At 40.4% G+C, this 24,122-nt stretch overlaps 1 protein-coding gene across 2 annotated transcripts in view; it reads left to right on the forward strand.

The window, feature by feature from the left end:
• Positions 1 to 23,417, forward strand: part of LOC111949674 (POU class 2 homeobox associating-factor 2-like) — a 49,735-nt gene extending 26,318 nt beyond the window's left edge. The window contains exons 1-5 of one of the 2 annotated variants that reach the window (XM_023967025.2): positions 994 to 1,132; positions 4,147 to 4,247; positions 15,831 to 15,870; positions 19,640 to 19,935; positions 20,737 to 23,417. In XM_023967025.2, coding sequence (XP_023822793.1) covers positions 1,123 to 1,132; positions 4,147 to 4,247; positions 15,831 to 15,870; positions 19,640 to 19,935; positions 20,737 to 21,135 — 846 coding nt within the window. In that variant the 5' untranslated portion in view covers positions 994 to 1,122 and the 3' untranslated portion in view covers positions 21,136 to 23,417. Of the gene's footprint in view, positions 1 to 993; positions 1,133 to 4,146; positions 4,248 to 15,830; positions 15,871 to 19,639; positions 19,936 to 20,736 lie in introns of those variants that run through there. The other variant, XM_070434083.1, reaches the window with a different exon arrangement.
• The last annotated feature ends 705 nt before the right edge of the window (positions 23,418 to 24,122 follow it).

The raw sequence follows: 24,122 nt of genomic DNA on the forward strand, positions 1-24,122 counted from the left end.
TGTTCACCCTGCTATCATCCAGAAGGCGAGGTCAGTACAGGTGCATCAAAGCTGGGACCGAGAGACTGAAAAACAGCTTCTCTCAAGACCATCAGACTGTTAAACAGCAATCACTAACATAAAGTGACTGCTGCCAACATATACTCAAATCTCTGGCCAATTTAATACATTTTATAAATGGATTTAATAAAGGTGTCACTAAATAACGCCACTTCAATAATGTCTACATATCCTACATTACTCATCTCATATGTATATACTGTATTCTATACCATCTACTGCATCTTGCCTATGCCGCACGGCCATCGCTCATCCATATATTTTTATGTACATATTCTAATTCATCCCTTTACATTTGTGTGTGTGTAAGGTAGTCGTTGTGAATTTGTTAGATTACTTGTTAGATATTACTGCACTGTCGGAACTAGAAGCACAAGCATTTCGCTGCACTCGCATTAATTAACATCTGCTAACCATGTGTATGTGACCAATACAATTATTTTATTTGACATTGTTTGTCTTCTGACTTTCTAGGTGATACCATCCTGCAAGTACAGACAAACCTGTAACACTTGACTTAAAGCTGACAGATATAATGTATTATTACATAACGTATTATTATGACACTTCATAAAGGCTCAAACATGCTCATAACAAAATAGGCTACTAAAGCATTACACCTGTTGCCTTTACTTAGTGTGACTGAAACTTTTTTGATATATAATTTCAAGCTTTTACATTGATAGCTTGAGGGGAAATTTGACAGTGTAAAAAAATAATTGGAGCCCAAATGGGCCTAAAGAATTATAAAAACATGTTTCAATGTAACAAAATAGAATGCCTTCCGATGAGTCTCTTAGATGCTTGTGCTCTCCTCTAATCTAGACTGTAGATGCAAATAGTCTAAAAACGTCCTACCAATCATTTGCATGGAAAAAGGTCATTTGAAAAGCTCCGTACACTCTCCATCAGTGGAGTGTGCGAAGGATTCCATAAAAGTTTCCAGAGGTGGAAAAGGCTTGTCTTTAGTATGATTTTGATCATAGGTACATCTACACTTTCACTGGAATAGAGGACTGGCTTCCTCAGTCTTTGTAGTAACAGACCTGAAACTGCTGCATCATGGAAACCGGTAAGGCAAAATGCAACCATAACACTGATTCATAATCATTTATGAGATACTTCCATAGTATATGGTTTTGACAAACTATCATCATCCATAAAAAGCGAATGCCATTGTCCTTAAGGGGGTGATAATGACATACTTAACTAGCATAACAATCTGATTTATGCCATTGTCATTTTTGGAAATTACTAGTATCCTTCAATATTAAAAAGTTTATGAATTAAATTACCCGAAAAGCTAACATTGTGCTTTAAGGTATTGGATTGGTGTATTGGATTGTATGTTTCATACTAAAACTGAAAGTATAGTACTGTAGAGTATTGCATTGGGAAATATGGTAACAGTTTGTCATTTGAACATACATATGATTGTTCATTAATTATATCTAAAGATGGCAATACTTGGCTGCGACTAGTGCAAAGCATAAAGGACATGATGATGCTGAATAGTATGCAGATATTGTTTTGGTCTTGGCTGTCCGGTATCCAACCCTCTTTTCAATTAATAAATAATTCATTTGGATATCAAATATAGCAACAGCTAGAAAACGATGTCATTATGATCCGATTCCAACATCAATTTCTGAATTTCAAAACTGTTTGACTGTATGATGATCAACATGGCTATAGTAAAATAGGAACTTATCTTACGACTCCATTCATAAAGCTTAGATCTTTTACATACTGTACTGTTTCTTTTTGCATGTGATTTCCTTTTGCATGTTAAAGTGCAAATATAGTCTATAGTATGCTCACTAGGAATATGTTCGGGGGGGTTGCCTACAGATCAGGCTGGAGACATATTTGCTGTTGAGATTTATGGCGTATATAAGAATAAATATTGATCCTTTTGATACTTCTATCACTTGGCCTATTTCAACTACTAAAAATGCGTGGGGGGGGGGGGGGGGGCTATCCAGTGTATGGAAATGCCACCAGTTAGACAATGGGCATGTTTGTACAAAATTACCTTTTTGAACAGGAAATTTGCAATGACCAAACCCAAAGACAATTTCCATTCCATTTACACATGTATCCCAATAGGCAATTCAGCTATGTAAAATTGTGAAAATTCAAATGAAACATGTTTGAAGGATGAATGAGGACAGGCACTAAGCAGGAGCAGCAGATTATCTGTAAAAACAACCAGCAATATAATTGTACAGTACTTGAGTATATTTGTATTTTACTTTGAGTAGGTACAATTTGAAAATACTTACTTCAAGCTAATTTCTAAAATACTCACAATATAAGTGAGCAAAAACAGAATACAATAAGCGCATAGTATGTTTAATGTAGGCCTCCTGAAAATAATAGTTTTCATATACAGTTGAAGTCGGAAGTTTACATACACTTAGGTTGGAGTCATTAAAACTTGTTTTTCAACAACTCCACAAATTTCTTGTCAACAAACTATAGTTTTAGCAAGTCGTTAGGAGATCTACTTTGTGCATGACACAAGTCATTTTTCCAACAATTGTTTACAGACAGATTATTTCACATATAAATCACTGTATCACAATTCCAGTGGGTCAGAAGTTTACATACACTAAGTTGACTGTGCCTTAAACAGCTTGGAAAATTCCAGAAAATGATATCATGGCTTTAGAAGATCCTGATAGGCTAATTGACATCATTTGAGTCAATTGGAGGTGTACCTGTGGATGTATTATAAGGTCTACCTTCAAACTCAGTGCCTCTTTGCTTGACATCATGGGGAAATCAAAAGAAATCAGCCAAGACCTCGGGAAAAAAATTGTAGACCTCCACAAGTCTGGTTCATCCTTGGAGCAATTTCCAAACCCTGAAGGTACCACGTTCATCTGTACAAACAATAGTACAAGTATAAACAACATGAGACCACGCAGCTGTCATACCGCCAGGAAGGAGACGCGCTCTGTCTCATAGAGATGAACGTACTTTGGTGCGAAAAGTGCAAATCAATCCCAGAAACACAGCAAAGGACCTTGTGAAGATGCTGGAGGAAACAGTACAAAAAGTATCTATATCCACAGTAAAACGAGTCCTATATCGACATAACCTGAAAGGCCACTCAGCAAGGAAGAAGCCACTGCTCCAAAACCGCCATATAAAAGCCAGACTACAGTTTGCAACTGCACAAGGGGACAAATGTTGTACTTTTTGGAGAAATGTCCTCTGGTCTGATGAAACAAAAATAGAACTGTTTGGCCATAATGACCATCGTTATGTTTGGAGGAATAAGGGGGAGGCTTGCAAGCCGAAGAACACCATCCCAACCGTGAAGCACGGGGGTGGCACCATCATGTCGTGGGGGTGCTTTGCTGCAGGAGGGACTGGTGCACTTCATAAAATAGATAGCATCATGAGGATGGAAAATTATGTGGATATGTTGAAGCAACATCTCAAGACATCAGTCAGGAAGTTAAAGCTTGGTCGCAAATGGGTCTTCCAAATGGACAATGACCCCAAGGATACTTCCAAAGTTGTAGCAAAATGGCTTCGATACCTTGACTTTGCTGTCTTTGAGTGGCCATCACAAAGCCCTGACCTCAATCTTATAGAAAATTTGTGGTCAGAACTGAAAAAGTGTGTGTGAGCAAGGAGGCCTACAAACCTGACTCAGTTACACCAGCTCTGTCAGGAGGAATGGACCAAAATTCACCCAACTTATTGTGGGATGCTACCCGAAATGTTTGACCCAAGTTAAACAATTTAAAGGCAATGCTACCAAATACTAATTGAGTTTATGTAAGCTTCTGACCAACTGGGAATGTGATGAAAGAAATAAAAACTGAAAGAAATAATTCTCTCTACTATTATTCTGACATCTCACATTCTTAAAATAAAGTGGTGATCCTAACTTGTGTTAGGAGTGTATGGAGATCTTTTTAATGATCTCATAATTTTCAATAACCACCGCAGAGTAATGAGTGTAGAATAATGTATTAACTTGTATTACTTCACACTCGAAATAATGAGTAAATAATATCTCTGTGTGTGTGTATGTGTGCAAAATATTTCTCTCTTTTTCTCCTCCAGAGTATTCTAAAAGGGCCTATCAAGGGGTTAGGGTCAAGCACACAGTGAAAGATTTACTGGCAGAGAAACGACAAAGACAAACAAATGGACCAAGATATAGTGTGAGTACTCAAAGTAAATCTTGTATGACTGCTTTTGCATTATTATTATTTTTTAAATGAATGATGTATTTATTTTCATGACCATAATGCCTACCTATAAGTCCCTCGGCAGTGTGCCTTTATTTCTCCACTTCTCAGCCATGAGTGAAAGATACGCCTATGGGTAAATAACAGAACATAGGGTTTAAGAGAGAAAAAGAAAGGCAAGCAGACGCATGAAAACCCCACCATGAGCAGGACAACAATAATACACAATGGCTAATGGTCATGACCTCTAGAAGTTGTGAGGAGGATAGCTAACACAAACCCTTTTTTGGTCTGCCAGGTTGGTCTATGCAAAGTCAGATTCTCGCACACCTGCCGACCGATAATGTTCTCCACGCAGGCCACAGACAAGCCAGTCATTGTTTCCTCAGGCATAGCGAAATCGGCCTATGAGACATCTGCCTGAGCAAACAGGAAAAGCTTTTCATCTCCCAAGCTACCTGTCAATGCCCTTTACAGGACTCCATTTGTTTTCTGTTAACATTGGCATGTCCACTCGCTAGACACTACCTACACTCTTCATGGAGAGATCCTGATGAGGCATAAACAAACTGTGAGGTAGATGCCATTAGTTTCAACATCGTAAACCATAAGACATGCTTTCACACTCTGTGACCAACCTCTCATGCCTGGCCTGTATGGTACTTTTGAAATATCAATATCTATGCAGAAATAACAAACTGTTAAATTCATGTTGAATCTCCACAGACTACAATTTGTTTTGAATATCAAGAAACAACCTTTGTGGCAGAACAAAACTAAATGTGATGTTGAATCGGATGATTGGGTTATAAGTGATATTTCATTTGTGCCCAAAAAACACTTGAATGATAAATTCATAATAATGTTATGCAAAAATGTCAGAGATTTGCCAAATGAATTCTCTTAGAGGTCAATGGGTCCAAAGCAAACAGCAGCAAAGATCACAACACCAGGAAGTACTGCTCTTATTGCTTAATAATGAGTTGAGTCACTATTTTCCTAAACAAAACTAGGTTGATGTTGTCAACGCCACAACCGAAACCTCTGCTTGAAAGCGAAAATGTAATAGACTTGGGTTCTGTCATACTTAATTCACAGTATTAAGGGAATACTATTAACTCAGAGTTACAGATATCATCTTGTGGATGGATTGGTAAGAGACAAGTTTTACCAAGCCATCAACAGTTTTTGACTTAACGCTAAATTAGATTGGATTATATTATACTCAATATCCAATGATACTGTGTGTTTGTTTTATTCTAGTAGATTCTTTGTCTTCCTTTGTAAACATGAGAGGTGTGTACCCAGGATCATGGGGTGAACAATACAGACAACAAGGTAATGGGCCACACTATCTAAAGGTTGCCTAGACTTTCTCTGATGCTCTCTCTCTCTCATTCTAGTTTGCAGTCTTTTATCCTAGAGAGAAAGGCCATTGATAGACGTTGGCAAACTTTAGCCACAAAGTGATTCAATTCAAGTTGCAACATGGACCCATAGAAATCAAAGGGAAATATATTTGACAACAGTCATGCTGCCTCAATGACAGGACATAGACCGTCTTACATAATCTCAAGTAATAATGAACTTCAAGTTTTATAAAGAAGAATATTAAAGAGATATAACCATAGATACACTGCTCTATTCATTTGTGCATTATACGACTTGTGACACAAGTAAGACCTCTGACTTTCAGCATCAAGGAATGCTGAGAGAGAAATGGCATTAGCCAGCTCTTCCTTACTCAATTACAGTAGCCTTTACTATATGCAGATCTGACTGAGGTTTGGACATTATTAGGGCCAGCTGGCCATTCAGTGTATCTTCACTGTTGTGTTATTGTGGAGAAAAGAGTACTTTTCAAGGGTCTGTTTATGTTTTATTTGTGAACACTTGGGTATCCACAAATACTTCATATAATGAATCAGAGTAAATAGTCATGTAGAACTAAAATATGTGCACACTAGTATGCTCCCAGATGCTCGGTCTTATATGGACAACATTTTGACTGGTAACTGGTTTTCCTTTAGGACAGCCTTTTCACCAAATACGCCTGCATATAAAAACTTAAAGAATGCCAACATTATTTTCAGCATCCTTGTAGAGACCATCAACTTTTCTTTAGCAGCTGTCATACAACACATTGTAGCCCAACATTCTTCACAGATCAGCTCTTTATGAAGACCTGTGGCTGGTGATGGTGACCAACCAAGATGTTGGTTGGTAGTTGCAGTACCGTTTCAAGGCACACCCCAATTGTATTGTGTTGGTAGTGCATCAGCAGTTTTCCTCTTATGTGGTGTCCTGCAGCAAAATCTCGCTTAGAGCCCCCAAAATGCTAGAAACAGGCCTGGGTAGTTGTTAGCCTCCCCATGCAGGTTTATTGTGTCTCTCCATCAGGTGCTTTGCTGTGAACTGGGAGACCATGACACTTTAACAACATGATTTCCATACGCAGCCTTCAGAGAAGCACTGAGCCATAGACCTGGTCCACATAGGGAAGTCTTGGTATGGGCAAATTGAATTCAAATCCAACCCTCAAAATTTGCTTGCCTTCCAGCCAACACAGCTTATATGCAAACAAAAGAGAGATTGTCCTCCTTTTTAACCCTCGCTGTGTGTGTGTGTGTGTGTCTCTCTCTCTTTTTATCCCTGTAAGTGTACAGTATATCTCCCTTTCTAACCCACATACAAACATTTTGACTATACTTTCTAAAAAGCTTGCTATACATGTAATGCAAAAAGTGTCTTCAATAACCGTAGACAGAATGGAGACTTGTCCTTTCTATATTTGACTTCAGACTCCACGGCACCCAGGGGGATACTAAATCCATTAAGAAGTGTATTAAACCCCATAATTAATCATTTAACTGACTTCTGCATTATATGCTCTTCCTAATGCTATCATAAAGGTGACACAATGCCTGCTATAAAAGTGCATGGTGGTTAATGTTTTTCAGTCTATAATGATCATGACTTGATCTGGGGTGTTTTTCTCCACAGAATGTCACTGTATACTTTGTTACTGTCCATGTTATGTGTTCACATCAAACATGAAAAAAGGCCAGCACTCACTTGGGTCACACTTTATTTGGATAGTCCATCTGTAGCTGCTCTACACATTGTAATACTATCAACACACTATATACTGATAAACAACTGTGTGCTAAGGTTGCAGTTAGGTTTAGGTGTAAGGTTTAGAATAAGGCTAAGGGTTAAGGTTAGGGTTAGGGTAAGGTTTAGAATAATGGTAAGGGTTAGGGTAAGGTTTAGAATAAGGGTAAGGGTTAAGGTTAGGGTAAGGTTTAGAATAAGGGTTAAGGTTAGGGTTAGGGTAAGGTTTAGAATAAGGGTTAAAGGTTAAGGTTAGCGTTAGGATAAGGGTAAAGGTTAAGGTTAGAGTTTAGGAATAAGGGTTAAAGGTTAGGGTTAGGTTAGGATAAGGGTAATATGGGGTTAGGGTAAGGTTTGAATAAGGTTAAGGTTAGGGTTAGGGTAAGGTTTAGAATAAGGGTAAAGGTTAGGTTAGGGTAAGGTTTAGAATAAGGGTAGAAGGTTAAGGTTAGGGTTAAGGGTGTTAGAATAAGGGTAAGGTTAAGGTTAGGGTAAGGTTTAGAATAAGGGTAAAAGGTAAGGTTAGGGTAAGGTTTAGAATAGGGTAAAGGTTAATGGTTGGGTAAGTTTAGAATAAGGTAAAGGTTAAGGTTAGGGTAAGGTTTAGAATAAGGGTAAGGGTTAAGGTTAGGGTAAGGTTTAGAATAAGGGTAAAGGTTAAGGTTAGCGTTAGGATAAGGGTAAGGTTTAGTAGATAGTTTTTTGAAATGTTACTGATAGTCTGTACACTCTTAGAAAAAAGGGTTCCCGAAAGGGTTATTTTCGGAGGGATAGGGTACTACCAAGAACAATTTTCATCTGAAGAATCCTTTTTGGAAGACAAGGGGTTCTTTATAAGGCAAAGGGTTGTACCTAGAACCTTTTTCATGCTAAGAACCGTTTAAAAAAAATGTTATTTGATGATTCTTTAGAAGGAAAGAAGGATTTCTTTCTACATAGAACCAATATGAATCATTTTTTTTCTATCATATTTTTTTTTCATTCTTCAAAATAGTGACTGAGCGTTAATCTTTACCTTAATGTTTAAACTTGAACATCAGGAGTTTGAGTAATCTGATAAGCGTAAAAAGATATATGTGAGAATGTTTTAAACTGTACCTACATGGCAATATTTGTAAATGTATCTGGTATTCCCTTGATCATTTTACATATACACTAATGACACAGTTGATTCTCTACCATCTCTACCATGGTTTCTTTCTTTCAAATAAGTATTTTCTGTGATTTTATTGAACACTGAGTAGGAGAATAGAAGGGAGTCTAAGCAAACCAGCAGTGTATTGTATGGTACACAGCAAATTGTTCACTTGGCCAGTGTTACCTCGTGTTGATTTTTCAGTGTAACATTTCTAGTGTTGATTCAGGATTTGAATTAACTCTGTAAAGTGGTGTAACTGTGATTGTGTCATTTTTACTCCACGCCCATCATTATAATATTTCCCAGCATTTTTTATTCATTTCATTTTTATTTTACCTTTATTTAACTAAGCAAGTCAGTTAAGAACAAATTATTATTTACAATGACGGCCCATCCCATCCAAACCCTAACCCGGACGACGCTGGGCCGATTGTGCGCCGCCCTATGGGACTCCCAATCTCAGCCGGTTGTGCTCTATTGCAGGTTGATTTTCAGAATTGTTTGTTTCAATATCAGTGTTTTTGCATTGATTGGTTGATTAATCTTATGCTACACAAAAATAAATAACTTTTGTTAGTAATTGGACTTCTTACACCCATTACTGAGATGGTTGTTTCAGTTAAGATGATTTAGGTAGTCTTCCTTATCAACCTTCTCTACCCTGGCCGTCATTCTGAATGCTGATTGCGGGTGAATAAAAGTCCCATTTGTTGGATATCCTCACTCTGGCTGGATTCCAAGTTGAATTCCTCATCACTTTACAAGCCAGCATAATGTGACTTGCAGGCCTGATGTGGTCTGTAAACCAGGGGTTTCCAACTACTGTGTTAGGGTATAACTAGACCCTGAGAGAAAGGCCTTATGATGTATCTAATGTATTGTCATTAAAACATTTGCAAATAATACTTGTAGAACCATTCATGCAGGGTTCTAGGAAGGAACCTTTCAAATAAATAAAGGTTTTTGGTAGAACTGTTCATAGAGGGTTCTAGAATGAATAATTGAAAGAACCCTTCATATAGGATTCTACAGTAGTTAGAACCTTTAGAAGATAAAAAGGTTATTGGCAGAACCCTTTATGGAGGGTTCTAGGAAGAACTCTTCATGGAGGGTTCTATGTATACTGAACAAAGATATAAACGCAACATGCAACAATTTTAAAGATTTTACTCAAGTCTTAATTTGTAAATCGGAAGGTGCCGGGGGAAAATGTGAGTGCGAAAGGGTGGTGACCTAGGGAGCTCTGAGGTACCGGAACGCATGAGAAAAAAATCCCCTATAATAGGGAAGAGCGAGGTATGTTGTCACACTTTTCACGCTGTCTAACATTTACTGGACACAATACATCACAATGGTATAAATATCATACCAAATGAAAGAAGGAAGTCTTGGGCACATGTTTTGTATTCATTACATCTTCATATCTTATTTCAGTACGGAGTTGTAAACTGTAAAATAGAGAGTGTGCACTTGTGACAATTTGCCCCATCAGCGGGTAAATTGTAACACTACAGCAGTAAATTGTCACATTGGATTATCAACAAATAAGAACACAACTCATTAATTGTGAATATAGATTTTTTTTAAAAACCAATTCAACTTCATTAAAGAACTCACAACAAAAACAATCATGCCTAGAGAAACTGACAAATCATGCCTTTCAATCAAAACAATAATGCTGGCAGAGCACACATTAATTAAGTGGCACGTACACTTTACTTTGAACGTTGAAATCGAACGTTCTCTGGCGTACACATAGATCCACGGTAATTGTTGGAATCGGAATGGAATGTAATGCTGCAGATAACTTGCTTAAATGTTTAAAGTCTTAACAAAACAGACGTGGTGTTTAAACACACTAACGCACAGTTTTGTAACAGCTATACGACGTACATCCGTATCTGACTAATCAGACTCTCAGTCACAGTTCTGGCACACATAAATTGCCTGGCCTGAGGTGCTGTCACGACTTCCACCGAAGGTGGTTCCTCTCCTTGTTCGGGCGGTGCTCGGCAGGCGGCCTACTAGCCATCACCGATCCATTTTTATTTTTCCGTTTGTTTTGTCTTTGGTTCATTCACACCTGGTTTTCATTTGCTTTAATTTCTGTGTGTATATTTACCTCTGTTTCCCGCTTAGGTTTGTGCGGGATTATTTTCATGTTGCTCGTTGAGGTTTTCCTCAGTTTATTCACGTGTGTACAGTGTTGTAGGAAAAGTAAGGAGCGTCGTTTTTCTCCTTCCGTGAGTGACTGTGTGTTCCTATGTCTTGGGCGTTTATTGGTATTGTACCTGACCCATTTTGGACTTGCCTATTAAAGACGCTACTTTGACATCTCTGCTCTCCTGCGCTTGACTACCTTAACAACCTCAAGTACAAAGTCGCAACAGGTGCAAGCATCATGGTCCCATTTGTTGCATCTCACACACTTCACCCAAGTCTCCCTTGGAAGGCTGTTTGAAAATGGCTCCACACAGACGAGGTAGAAGCACTCTTCATCTGAGGATGACTCTTCTACAATTATTATTTTTTAGCTGTCTTGTTCTTTGCAGATCAAGATTTTGACCCCCCTCCCCTTGCTTCCCTTTCTTTGGAAACAGCCTTTTGCTAGATTGTGCCTTATTCTTTTCCATTTCTAGTGCCTGCTTTACTGGTATGTCAGTAAGATTTCAAATCAAATTTTATTTGTCACATACACATGGTTAGCAGATGTTAATGTGAGTGTAGCGAAATGCTTGTGCTTCTAGTTCCGACCATGCAGTAATATCTAACAAGTAATCTAACACATTCACAACGACTACCTTATACACACAAATGTAAAGGGATGAATTAGAATATGTACATAAAAATATATGGATGAGCGATGGCCAAACGGCATAGGCAAGATGCAGTAGATGGTATAGAGTACAGTATATACATATTGTCACGACTCCCACCGAGGGTGGCGCCTCTTCCTGTTCGGGCGACGCTCGGCGGTCGTTGTCACCGGTCTAGTAGCTGCCACCGATCCCCTTTTCCCTTTCTGTTAGTTTTGTCTTATTGGTTACACCTGTTTCTTGTTTGGGTTTTGGTTAGGGCTATTTAAGCCGGTGATGCCCGCCTCCTTTTGTGCGGGCTTGTTTCTCTGTTCGTTTTGAGGATGTGCTATTTTCTTATTTTCTCCGGACTGTTTGGGTCCTGTTTTTGGGCCGGTCATTGTATGCGCCTGGTGTTTTTGGCGTGACCTTTTCTGTCACCGGAATAAATACGGTTCTCCTAAACCCTCTGCTCTCTGCGCCTGACTCCGCACCCACTACTCCTAGAAGTCGTAACACATATGAGATGAGTAATGTAGGGTATGTAAACATTATATAAAGTGGCATTGTTTAAAGTGGAATGTGATACATTTATTACATCCAATTTTTTATGATTAAAGTGGCTAGAGATGAGTCAGTATGTTGGCAGCAGCCACTCAATGTTAGTGATGGCTGTTTAACAGTCTGATGGCCTTGAGATAGAAGCTGTTTTTCAGTCTCTCGGTCCCAGCTTTGATGCACCTGTACTGACCTCGCCTTCTGGATGATAGCAGGGTGAACGGGCAGTGGCTCGGGTGGTTGTTGTTCTTGAGGGCAGGTAGTTTGCCCCCGGTGATGTGTTGTGCAGACCTCACTACCCTCTGCAGAGCCTTACGGTTGTGAGCGGAGCAGTTGCTTTACCAGACGGTGACACAGCCCGACAGGATGCTCTCGATTGTGCATCTGTAGAAGTTTGTGAGTGCTTTTGGTGACAAGCCGAATTTCTTCAGCCTCCTGAGGTTGAAGAGGCGCTGCTGCGCCTTCTTCACCACGCTGTCTGTGTGGGTGAACCATTTCAGTTTGTACGTGATGTGTACACCGAGGAACTTAAAACTTTCCACCTTCTCCACTACTGTCCCGTCGATGTGGATAGGGGGCTGCTCCCTCCCCCCTGCTTTGTTGACATTGAGTCTGAGGTTATTTTTCTGACACCACACTCCGAGGGCCCTCACCTCCTCCCTGTAGGCCGTCTCGTCGTTGTTGGTAATCAAGCCTACCACTGTAGTGGCGTCTGCAAACTTGATGATTGAGTTGGAGGCGTGCATGGCCACGCAGTCATGGGTGAACAGGGAGTACAGGAGAGGGCTGAGAACGCACCCTTGTGGGGCCACAGTGTTGAGGATCAGCGGGGTGGATATGTTGTTTCCTACCCTCACCACCTGGGGGCGGCCCGTCAGGAAGTCCAGGACCCAGTTACACAGGGCGGGGTCGAGACGCTTGGTCTTGAGCTTAATGATGAGTTTGGAGGGTACTATGGTGTTAAAGGCTGAGCTGTAGTCGATGAACAGCATTCTTACATAGGTATTCCTCTTGTCCAGATGGGTTAGGGCAGTGTGCAGTGTGATTGCGATTGCGTCGTCTGGGGACCTATTGGGGCTGTAAGCAAATTGGAGTGGGTCTAGGATGTCAGGTAGGGTGGAGGTGATATGGTCCTTGACTAGTCTCTCAAAGCACTTCATGATGACGGAAGTGAGTGCTACGGGGCGGTAGTCGTTTAGCTCAGTTACCTTAGCTTTCTTTGGAAAATGAACAATGGTGGCCCTCTTGAAGCATGTGGGAACAGCAGACTGGGATAAGGATCGTTTGAATATGTCCGTAAACACACCAGCCAGCTGGTCTGCGCATGCTCTGAGGATGCGACTAGGGATGCTGTTTTGCGCCGTTTTCTTCGTTGCAAGCTGGGTTTTTGGGGGCCAGCTTTTTGATATGGCCGGTTGTCCTCTGGAGTTGGTAGTCCGCTGTCAGCAATGGCATTGCTGTACAAGGGTGAGCTGGTGCTAGCATAAGAACTGGGCAGGTCTGTGTCTTAGCTCATGCTAGGCAGGGCTGGAATGGTGCTGGGTCCTGGCAGGTATTGATTGCGGAAGTTGACACGGGGGAATATAAAATATGGAGGTCTACTATTCCCTGTGGCTGAGACAGCACAAGCCAGCGTGACAAGGGTTCCCCTTTCAGCGGAGGTCAGTGACCCTACTTGTTTGAATCCATATCTGCCCCCCACTTTCTCAGGTTTATGTACAGTGGTCACCCCAGTTTCATCAACATTCCATATGTCTCCTGGTCTAAACTGATATCCCCCCACTCTGTCAGGTTTCCATACAGTGGTTACCCCAGTTTCATCGACATTCCATATGTCTCCTGGTCTAAATTGATATCTCTGTAGCACTTCTGCTACATTGTCAAAGAAATAATTAACCTTTTCTCTGTTGAAGCTACTTGCCCTGGCAAGGCTAGTTGCCTCTGGCTTTCTCAGCGACAGCGTTGGGTACCTCTTTAAGAAGCCTGTAAAGCACTCCGAGCTGGCCTTTTCTTTTTCTGCCCACATTGGCGCGAACTTCAGCTGGTGTGCCACAGCAAACTGGTAGGCAAGTCTTCTGACCTCACTTGGCGACAAGTGTCAGCTGATCTAGTAATATACTGAACAAGCTGCATCTCCAAATCAGGAGAAAATTACCTGCCGTGGCTTTGTATAGCCAACCACTCTTGTTGGCATGGCTGTCTTTTTTTTAAGTGGAAAAATAAGAAACATATGCTCACTTCAGATTAGAGTGACCTTGACCACATGTGAACAGGAAGTTGACCATAGAACACGTAGTCACACAAAGTAGCTATTTGATTTTTGAGATAGCGCCTCTAGTGTTGGAGGTATGAACATTTTGACAACTTACCCGTGTGACAACTTACCTCGCTCTGCCCTAAGCATTGCATGCATATAAATGCATTTGCATAGTGGCCTAGGTGTGGAGACACATATTGTAGACTACAATATGAGGAAATTATGAGGAGATTATAGTGTCACCCAATGATGCTGCAGCTCACTCGCTGGTGATGGCCAATGCGCTCGTGCCAAAAGCCTCTCTCTTGTTTTACTTTGTAAAACAATAGGCCTGTTAGGAAGTTGAACAAATATTTTGGTAGCAAACAGCAGACAGATTAGAGAATTCTCTTTTCAGCAGGAGCCATTTGCTTTCCAACCTGTGTTTTCCAGCAACTTACAAAGAATCAACTCAAGGTAGCTTTTATTCAAATTTTTACATTGCAAAAAGTGCCATGAGAGGTGCCGGATCTGGCCAAATAGGTCCCAGAACAAAACAGTCTAAAAATGAGAGGTGCCGGATCCTCTTCCGGCAGGATCCCGCACAAATTAAGCACTGATTTGACTGAGTTACAGTTCATATAAGGAAATCAGTAAATTGAAATAAATAAATTAGGCCCTAATCTATGGATTTCACATGACTGGGAATACAGATATGCATCTGTTGGTCACAGATACCCTTAAGAAAAAAGTAGGGGCATGGATAAAAAAAAAAACTCACTATCTGGTGTGACCACCATTTGCCTCATGCAGCGTGATACATCTCCTTTGCATAGAGTTGATCAGGCTGTTGACTGTGGCCTGTGGAATGTCGTCCCACTCCTCTTCAATGGCTGTGTGAAGTTGCTGGATATTAGCGGGAACACGCTTTCGTACATGTCTATCCAGAGCATCCCAAACATGCTCAATGGGTGACATGTCTTGTGAGTATGCAGGACATGGAAGAACTGGGAAATTTTCAGCTTCCAGGATTTGTGTACAGATCCTTGCGTCCTGGGGCTGTGCATTATCATTCTGAAACATGAGGTGATGGTGGCGGATGAATGGCACGACAATGATCTCATCATGGTATCTCTGTGTATTCTAATTGCCATCGATACAATTCAATTGTATTCATTGTCCATAGCTTATGCCTGCCAATACCATAACCCCATGGGGCACTCTGTTCACAACGTTGACATCAGCAAACAGCTCGCCCACAAGATGCCATACATGTGGTCTGCGGTTGTGAGGACGGTTGGACATACTTCCAAATTCTCTAAAATGACGTTGGAGGCGGCTTATGGTAGAGACATTAACATAATATTTTCTGGCAACAGCTCTGGTGGACATTCCTGTAGTCAGCATACCCATACATAGGGTTCCCCGACGTCTACGAGGACAAACCAAAGAACCCTATATGGTTCTACTTAGCACATTTTTTCCTAAGTGTAGGTAGTCTGTAGTGCATCTACAGATGAACTATCCAAATAAAGTGTTACCCTCACTTGGATGTGAGTAACATTTCTTGAAGCTTTGTTTGAATTTTCTTTATATATCGGCTTGTGCCTTCCTCAGCGCGTGTGTGGTGGCATGTTATGTGTTACCAGAATCAGACCTGTTTTTATAATGCCATGGATCCAGGCTTTAATGTGTGTCTGTTCTTTCATTTGTAGGGAGGAACATCCAGTCAATCGTCATTTGTCCAAATGCCAGGTGAGAAAAATCTCTGGGTAAATTATGTAATTATTGATGAGTCCCACTGACCTATCAACTCTGCTAATAGTGTTTGACGTAAGGGAAGTACAGTATTATAGACAAAAACTGTAAAATGTCACATTCACTAGCAAAGTACAGAAAAAGTGGAATAAAACTCAAGACACAAATGTTCAAGTAACCACCAGAGCTTTGAATGTGTACTCCACACTTATACTGTATGCTTTGTTCTGATAGCTACTGCCCACTAGAAATGTTTTCCTGCAGGTATAAGGCTTTATTACTTATTAGTTCTAAGCATTTTTGACCCTTCATAAGATTTATAATATGTTATGTCTCTCTATGTAGGACATGTTTTACTGACTCAAAATTGTTGTTATTTAGTCAGGATTTTATGAGATTATAAAATCACAATATAAGGGCGTCATATATATTTAGGATAAATCTTACAATGATTAAAAACACCATAATGCATTGTACCTGGGCGGCGGGTCGCCTAGATGGGGCGGGGGGTCGCCTAGACGGGACCTGCTAGATGGGACAGCAGGTCGCCTAGCGGTTAGAGCGTTGGGACAATAACTGAAAGGTTGCTTGTTCTAATCCCCGAACTTGCAAGGTGAAAACATCTGATGTTCTGCCCTTGAGCAAGGCAGTTAACCCCCACAACTGTTCCCTCGGGGCTGAACATTTTAATTAAGGCAGCCCCTAGCACCTCTCTGATACTGAGGGGTTGGGCTAAATGCAGAAGACACATTTCCATTGAATGCTTTCAGTTGAGCAAATGAGTAGGTATCCCTTTTCCTGCAGACTGTAAGTAAAGTGTACAATCCATTCATATACACTAACGGTCAAAAGTTTTAGAACACCTACTCATTCAAGGGTTTTTCTTTATTTTCACTATAATAGTGAAGAAATCAAAACTATGAAATAACACATATGGAATCATGTAGTAACCAAAAAAGTGTTAAACAAATCAAAATATATTTTATATTTGAGATTCTTCAAATAGCCACCCTTTGCATTGATGACAGCTTTGCACACTCTTGGCATTCTCTCAACCAGCTTCATGAGGTAGTCACCTGAATGCATTTCAATTAACAGGTGTGCCATGTTAATTTGTGGAATTTATTTCCTTCTTAATGCGTTTGAGTCAATCAGTTGTCTTGTGACAAGGTAGGGGGGTATACAGAAGATAGCCCTATTTGGTAAAAGACCAAGTCCATATTATGGCAAGGACAGCTCCAATAAGCAAAGAGAAACAACAGTCCATCATTACTTTAAGAGATGAAGGTCAGTCAATACGGAACATTTTAAGAACTTTGAAAATTTCTTCAAGTGCAGTCGCAAAAACCATCAAGTGCGATGAAACTGGCTCTCATGAGGACCACCACAGTAATGGAAGACCCAGAGTTACCTCTGCTGCAGAGGATAAGTTCATTAGAGTTACCAACCTCAGAAATTGCAGCCCAAATAAATGCTTTACAGAGTTCAAGTAACAGACACATCTCAACATCAACTGTTCAGAGGAGAATGTGTGAATCAGGCCTTCATGGTTGAATTGCTGCAAAGAAACCATTACCAAAGGACACCAATAATAAGAAGAGACGTGCTTGGGCCAAGAAACACAAGCAATGGGCATTAGACCAGTGGAAATTTGTCCTTGGTCTGGAGTCCAAATTTGAGATTTTTGGTTCCAGCTGCCGTGTCTTTGTGAGTGTGGGTGAGCGGATGATCTTCGCATGTGTATTTCCCACCGTAAAGCATGGAGAAGGGGGTGTTATGGTGTGGGGGTGCTTTGCTGGTGACACTGTCTGTGATTTATTTAGAATTAGGCACACTTAACCACACTTAAGGCACACTTAACCAGCATGGCTACTGCAGCATTCTGCAGCGATACGCCATCCCATCTGGTTTGCGCTTAGTGGGACTATCATCTGTTTTTCAACAGGACAATGGCCCAACACACCTCCAGGCTGTGTAAGGGTTATTTGACCAAGAAGGAGAGTGATGGAGTGCTGCATCAGATGACCTGGCCTCCACAATCCCCCGACCTCAACCAAATTGAGATGGTTTGGTATGAGTCGAACCGCAGAATGAAGGAAAAGCAGCCAACAGGTGCTCAGCATATGTGGAAACTCCTTCAAGACTATTGGAAAAGCATTCCAGTTGAATCTGGTTGAGAGAATGCCAAGAGTGTGCAAAGCTGTCATCAAGGGAAAGGGTGGCTATTTGAAGAATGTGTGTTACAGTGGGGCAAAAAAGTATTTAGTCAGCCACCAATTGTGCAAGTTCTCCCACTTAAAAAGATGAGAGAGGCCTGTAATTTTCATCATAGGTACACTTAAACTATGACAGACAAAATGAGAAAAAAAGTCCAGAAAATCACATTGTAGGATTTTTAATGAATTTATTTGCAAATTATGGTGGAAAATAAGTATTTGGTCACCTACAAACAAGCAAGATTTCTGGCTCTCACAGACCTGTAACTTCTTCTTTAAGAGGCTCCTCTGTCCTCCACTCGTTACCTGTATTAATGGCACCTGTTTGACTTGTTATCAGTGTAAAAGACACCTGTACACAACCTCAAACAGTCACACTCCAAACTCCACTATGGCCAAGACCAAAGAGCTGTCAAAGGACACTAGAAACAAAATTGTAGACCTGCACCAGGCTGGGAAGACTGAATCTGCAATAGGTAAGCAGCTTGGTTTGAAGAAATCAACTGTGGGAGCAATTTTTAAGAAATGGAATACATACAAGACCACTGATAATCTCCCTCGATCTGGGGCTCCACGCAAGATCTCACCCCGTGGGGTCAAAATGATCGCAAGAACGGTGAGCAAAATCCCAGAACCACAGGGGGACCTAGTGAATGACCTGCAGAGAGGCGGCCAAAGTAACAAAGCCTACCTTCAGCAAGGGCATTGAAGATGAAACGTGGCTGGGTCTTTCAGCATGACAACGATCCCAACACACCGCCCGGGCAACGAAGGAGTGGCTTCGTACGAAGCATTTCAAGGTCCTGGAGTGGCCTAGCCAGTCTCCAGATCTCAACCCCATAGAAAATCTTTGGAGGGAGTTGAAAGTCCGTGTTGCCCAGCAACAGCCCCAAAACATCACTGCTCTAGAGGAGATCTGCATGGAGGAATGGGCCAAAATACCAGAACAGTGTGTGAAAACCTTGTGAAGACTTACAGAAAACGTTTGACCTCTGTCATTGCCAACAAAGGGTATATAACAAAGTATTGAGATTAAACTTTTGTTATTGACCAAATACTTATTTTCCACCATAATTTGCAAATAAATTCATTAAAAATCCTACAATGTGATTTTCTGGATTTTTTTCTTCTAGTTTTGTCTGTCATAGTTGAAGTGCACCTATGATGACAATTACAGGCCTCTCTCATCTTTTTAAGTGGGAGAACTTGCACAATTGGTGGCTGACTAAATACTTTTTTCCCCCACTGTATATGTGTTATTTCATAGTTTTGATGTCTTCACTATTATTCTACAATGTAAAAAATAGTAAAAATAAAGAAAAACCCTTGAATGAGTAGGTGTTCTAAAAAATGTCACCGGTAGTGTATATATATTTTTCCATTTGGCGGACACTTTTATCCAAAGCAACTTACAGTAGTGTGTGCATACATTTTGGCTGGCACCAGCCAAAATCGCACCCCACGATCCTGACGTTGCTCCATGCTCTACCAACCGAGCAACACAGAACCACTTGTTACTATTGTTTTCTACCTGGTTCCCTTTACAACAGGGTCTCACATGATCCCTGGCTACTACAGCATGAGGCGACCCTTCATCTCTGACTCGGACTTCTCCCCCAAGCAGTTTTCAGCCGATGTCTACTCCTCATCCCTTGGGGGCAAGCCTCTGGGTTGTGATTCATCGGCCATGTCGGGATACTCCTCCTTCAAAGACAGCTACTACCAGGAAACGTTCGGAGACTACCGCAGTTCAGCCTTCACCACCGGAGGGAGCTCCATCTTCCCCAGCTCCGCCCTGTCCAGTCTGCTACCATCTTTCTCCGGAGAGTCCCCCCACTTCCTCCTGGTAAGGCACTCTGTCAGTGGTTAGTGCTGGTAATAGAATGGGACTGTTGAGATATGTCTTCACATTATGGGCCCGTTTCTTAAATATGGTTTCAATTCTAGTCCTGGACTAAGAAGTGAGTTCAAGGCTAGGCTAAATGCAGGAAACGGTCCCTATGTGTATTTGTGTTTTATGTGATGTGAGATGGTGCAAAGCATGTAAATAGCGCTGAAGGCTGGAGCAGGTAGGGTACATCCAAATGAGCACATATTTCACACAAGCATGAAGGAAAAAATAAATCAAATTCCACAAGTAAAAGTGTTTTCCTTGTACTGATTGCGGTTCGAACCCAGATCTGTGAGCTACACAAGGCTTTGTTAGCCCACTGAGATAAAGCCTAGACATTAGCTCAGGGAGCCAACACGTCTTCAGCAAGGTTAATTTTATTTGATATTTAACCTTTATTTAACTAGGCCAGTCAGTTAAGAACAAATTCTTCTTTACAATGACAGCCTACACCGGCCAAACCCAGACGACGCTGGGCCAATTGTGCGCCGCCTATGGGACTCCCAATCATGGCTGGTTGTGATACAGCCTGGATTCAAACCAGGGTGTCTGTAGTAATGCCTCTAGCACTGAGATGCAGTGCCTTAGACCGCTGCGCCACTCGGGAGCCAATCATCACATGAGCCTGGTTCCAACCCAACTCCTTTACACATACATTTTAGGGCATTCCGCAATCTGCAAAACCAACAGAAAATACAAATTTTTCCATCCTCTCTAACACATCTCTATCATTTCCTCTGTCTGTTTCTCCTGCAGAGAGATTCATGGGAGCAGTCAGTGGCAGACCCAGTGACCCAGGGAGAGGGCTTGTGTGCAGACAGCCTGACCTCTGTTCCAGTCTCCCTGCCCAGCCCCGACCCTCCTGGGAGCCCCTCACAGTACCGCTGCTCCACCCGTAGCTCCTCCATGGCATCGGCACAGCCCTATGCCCTTCACCCTCTGGAAGAAGTACACTACCACACCTCTTACCCTGCTGCCTCCACTTTCACATGTCCTTCCTATATGACTGTCTCCAACGACCTAGCCTCCAAGATGGCCCCTCTAGCTAATGAGGACTCTGACAGTACCCTCACCACACATAGTGACACGCACTCGTGGGTGAAAGAAGATGTCGGAAGCTCTTGGTCACCATATGAGATTCGGAGGACTTATTAAGTCAATTTGGAAACAACCTGTCCTTCACAGAAAACCAAAACAATGCTGATGCAAGCAATTCAGCTCCTTTTGATCCAAATATTTGACTTTTTGTAGACTTTGCTTATCACTTTATAGAAGTACAAAGTGAAACTTTTACTTATTTGACCCTCCTAAGTCCCCTGGTGACATACAGTAAGAGCTGGGCGCCCACTGGTTGCATCAACGTTGTTTACACGGCATTTCAATGAAATGACCTTGAGCCAACATGGAATAGACATTGAATTGACATTTATGATTCAGTGGTTAGACCTAGAATGACTTTGCCTGTGTTCAAATGTTTGAAATAGATGTGTTTCTATACCGTCATTATATTACAAAAACATCATTTTTATTTATATACTGCCATGGCGACAATTACGATGAACATGTGACAACGATCTTTATTTTTGCTAAAGGTTGTTTTACTTTAACGTTCTTCTTTACTTAATATCATCTTGTTGTCTGCTTTAATAACCAAGTCAGAGTTTGTCAAACTGTATCTGCTTCATGTTAGCCTTTACTCGATGACGCTTTGGTAATGAATATGTACGTTTTTTAAATCTTTCGCATCTTTTAGGATTTTGTTGCAAAACATTCTTTAGTAGTAATAGGCAGAGGTGACAACTCAATGAAAAGTCTTGAATATAATGAAAGACAATCAGAGATGACCATCTACAGAATACTTCAAGAAGTGAATGGGAATCTACACCTGAATATTTTACTTTCAAAGACAATGCAGTGATCTGAATTGGTCAATGGGTGCAAGTGATTTACCATACCCCCAGTTTCCCTGATTAATCAATGCTTCCTGTGTTTGGCGTTTCATTTCAAGAAATAAAAAACATAGATAATGTATAGGGCAGTAGAATTCTTTATTATAAATCCATTATAATAAAAGACACTGCAATAAATGATTGAAAATGAAACATATTTTTTGCTAAAATGACACATGAAAAAAACATTACTTTTCCGTTGAGTTATATTTTGTTCTGTCACCACTACATCGAATTAAGACTGAGGGAGAACCTACTAACGTATATCCCACACTAGATGGCGCGGTTGTTTCATGTTACATCTTCTCTTACGATATCAGCGTAATTCATGGGGGGGAATTGCAACTGCAGCAATAAATCAATAAAAAAAGCCAAACGTTAGATATTCTATGAGAGCACTAGCATAATATTCTTGGTAGTTAGGATAACTTTATGGAAGGTGAGAAGTTTGTCAATAGAACTACCCAGTGGAGATGATGGGATTTAGGCCTACATAATAGGGATCATTGTATAGGCCCCTACCAGTACAAATCAGGAAAGGCCATAGATTGTATTGGGCAGATAGTGTGTGCATTTTCTCAATATATGAGTGAGGATAATGATAGATCGATACCCCAAAACTGAAATCTAAGCTATTTTAATTAAAACTAGGTATAAGTTCGAGTTCATTGTTTAATATGTTTGTAAATTGTTATTCAGATGTAATGTAGGCTCACAATGGCAATGGAAGAACATTCATAGGAAATGGTTTTCTCTAAAGCAATGTGCTGTTTTCTCATATATGTATTAAGTTGTAAACTCTTATAAATTTAAACAGGTATGGACAGTAACCCTATTCAAATAAGTCTATCAATTGAAATTACTTTGCCCACATCTAAGTAGGCCTAGGCTACACAAGTAGACTAATCGGGGAGTCTTGTCATTGAATTGAAAATATATCAGACGTTTGTAAACCGAATTTTTGCATTGTAATTCATTTGTAAATAGTTTTCTCGATTCGTATATAGTAGCCTAGCCCTGGGATGTCAAATCAGGTTTGACATGTGAATGGCTGAAACGTTCAGTCTAGTTACATTAATTATATAATATAAAGACTAAATAATGCTAAAACAACTATAATACAATTGGTAAGACGTGGGTGATGTGAGTTCCAGTGATGGGGAGCATGCAATTGCTGAGGGAGCAATGGAGTCAGTGATGGCAGAAATGGCTGCTACCATATGCCACGCCCACAACCTAGACATTTCATAGTTTATTGTTTAAAATAAGACTAAAAATGTATAGTCATAACGTGTTGATGTGCTCATCCATCCTGAAATAGATATGATCTGCGATGTTTAATTGTTGGTCATGTTTACATAGAACATCTAACCGTTACTTTCCTGTAGTGCCTCATTATGAAGAGGGACTGATGGGCAGATTGGCAAAAGATGGATAAAATGTTTAAAATGTCAATTTCTTTTTGGTTTGGGTATAAAATATTATTAAATTCTATTAAATGAAATGTTATTTTAAGTGCATATGTATTGATTTATACTGAAAAATCTGTATTTTTGAGTAGCCTTTGAATATTCAAATTGAAAGTAACGCGCAATCAAATCATTGTCAAATCATTGAGTTCTAGGGGTTTTAAAAAGTAGGCATGGAAAGAAAATTTCACAAACTAATATATCCCTAGCTATATTAGGATATTATTGTATGCTCTGAGACAGTTTTAAGACTTGTGTGTTGAGAATTTGTGTGACTTTTATGAATATTTCGTTATAGCCCATATAACTGAGCCAGAAAAGGACATTGTGGAATCTCATAACTGCTCTTCTTCCAGGACTCCTTCTTAATTTGTACAACATGTCTGGTAAGTTTGTCATTATTTTTTCATCGGATCATGGTTCTTTTTTACGTTCCTCCTGAAAGAAAGAAAGAAATAGAAATGTTAGAACAAAACGATTGGAAATAATTGACATTGCACAACATGCTGTTTCACTTCTATGGGAACTGCGAGGTTCTGATGAAAACCTTAGAGATAAAGTATGTTACTCGTGTTTTAACTAAAGAGTAATGTAAACTAATCTTCAACAATGGCCTCATGTGGATTAATGCCTATTACCTGCATGATGTATGCTATTTTCTATTGCAATAGTTTGCAATTTAATTGAACAACGTTTTTAAAATACTATTTTGCTTATTTCTTAA

The sequence above is a fragment of the Salvelinus sp. IW2-2015 genome, linkage group LG22 (genome assembly GCF_002910315.2).
Source record: "Salvelinus sp. IW2-2015 linkage group LG22, ASM291031v2, whole genome shotgun sequence".
In the NCBI taxonomy this organism is placed as follows: Eukaryota; Metazoa; Chordata; class Actinopteri; order Salmoniformes; family Salmonidae; genus Salvelinus; species Salvelinus sp. IW2-2015.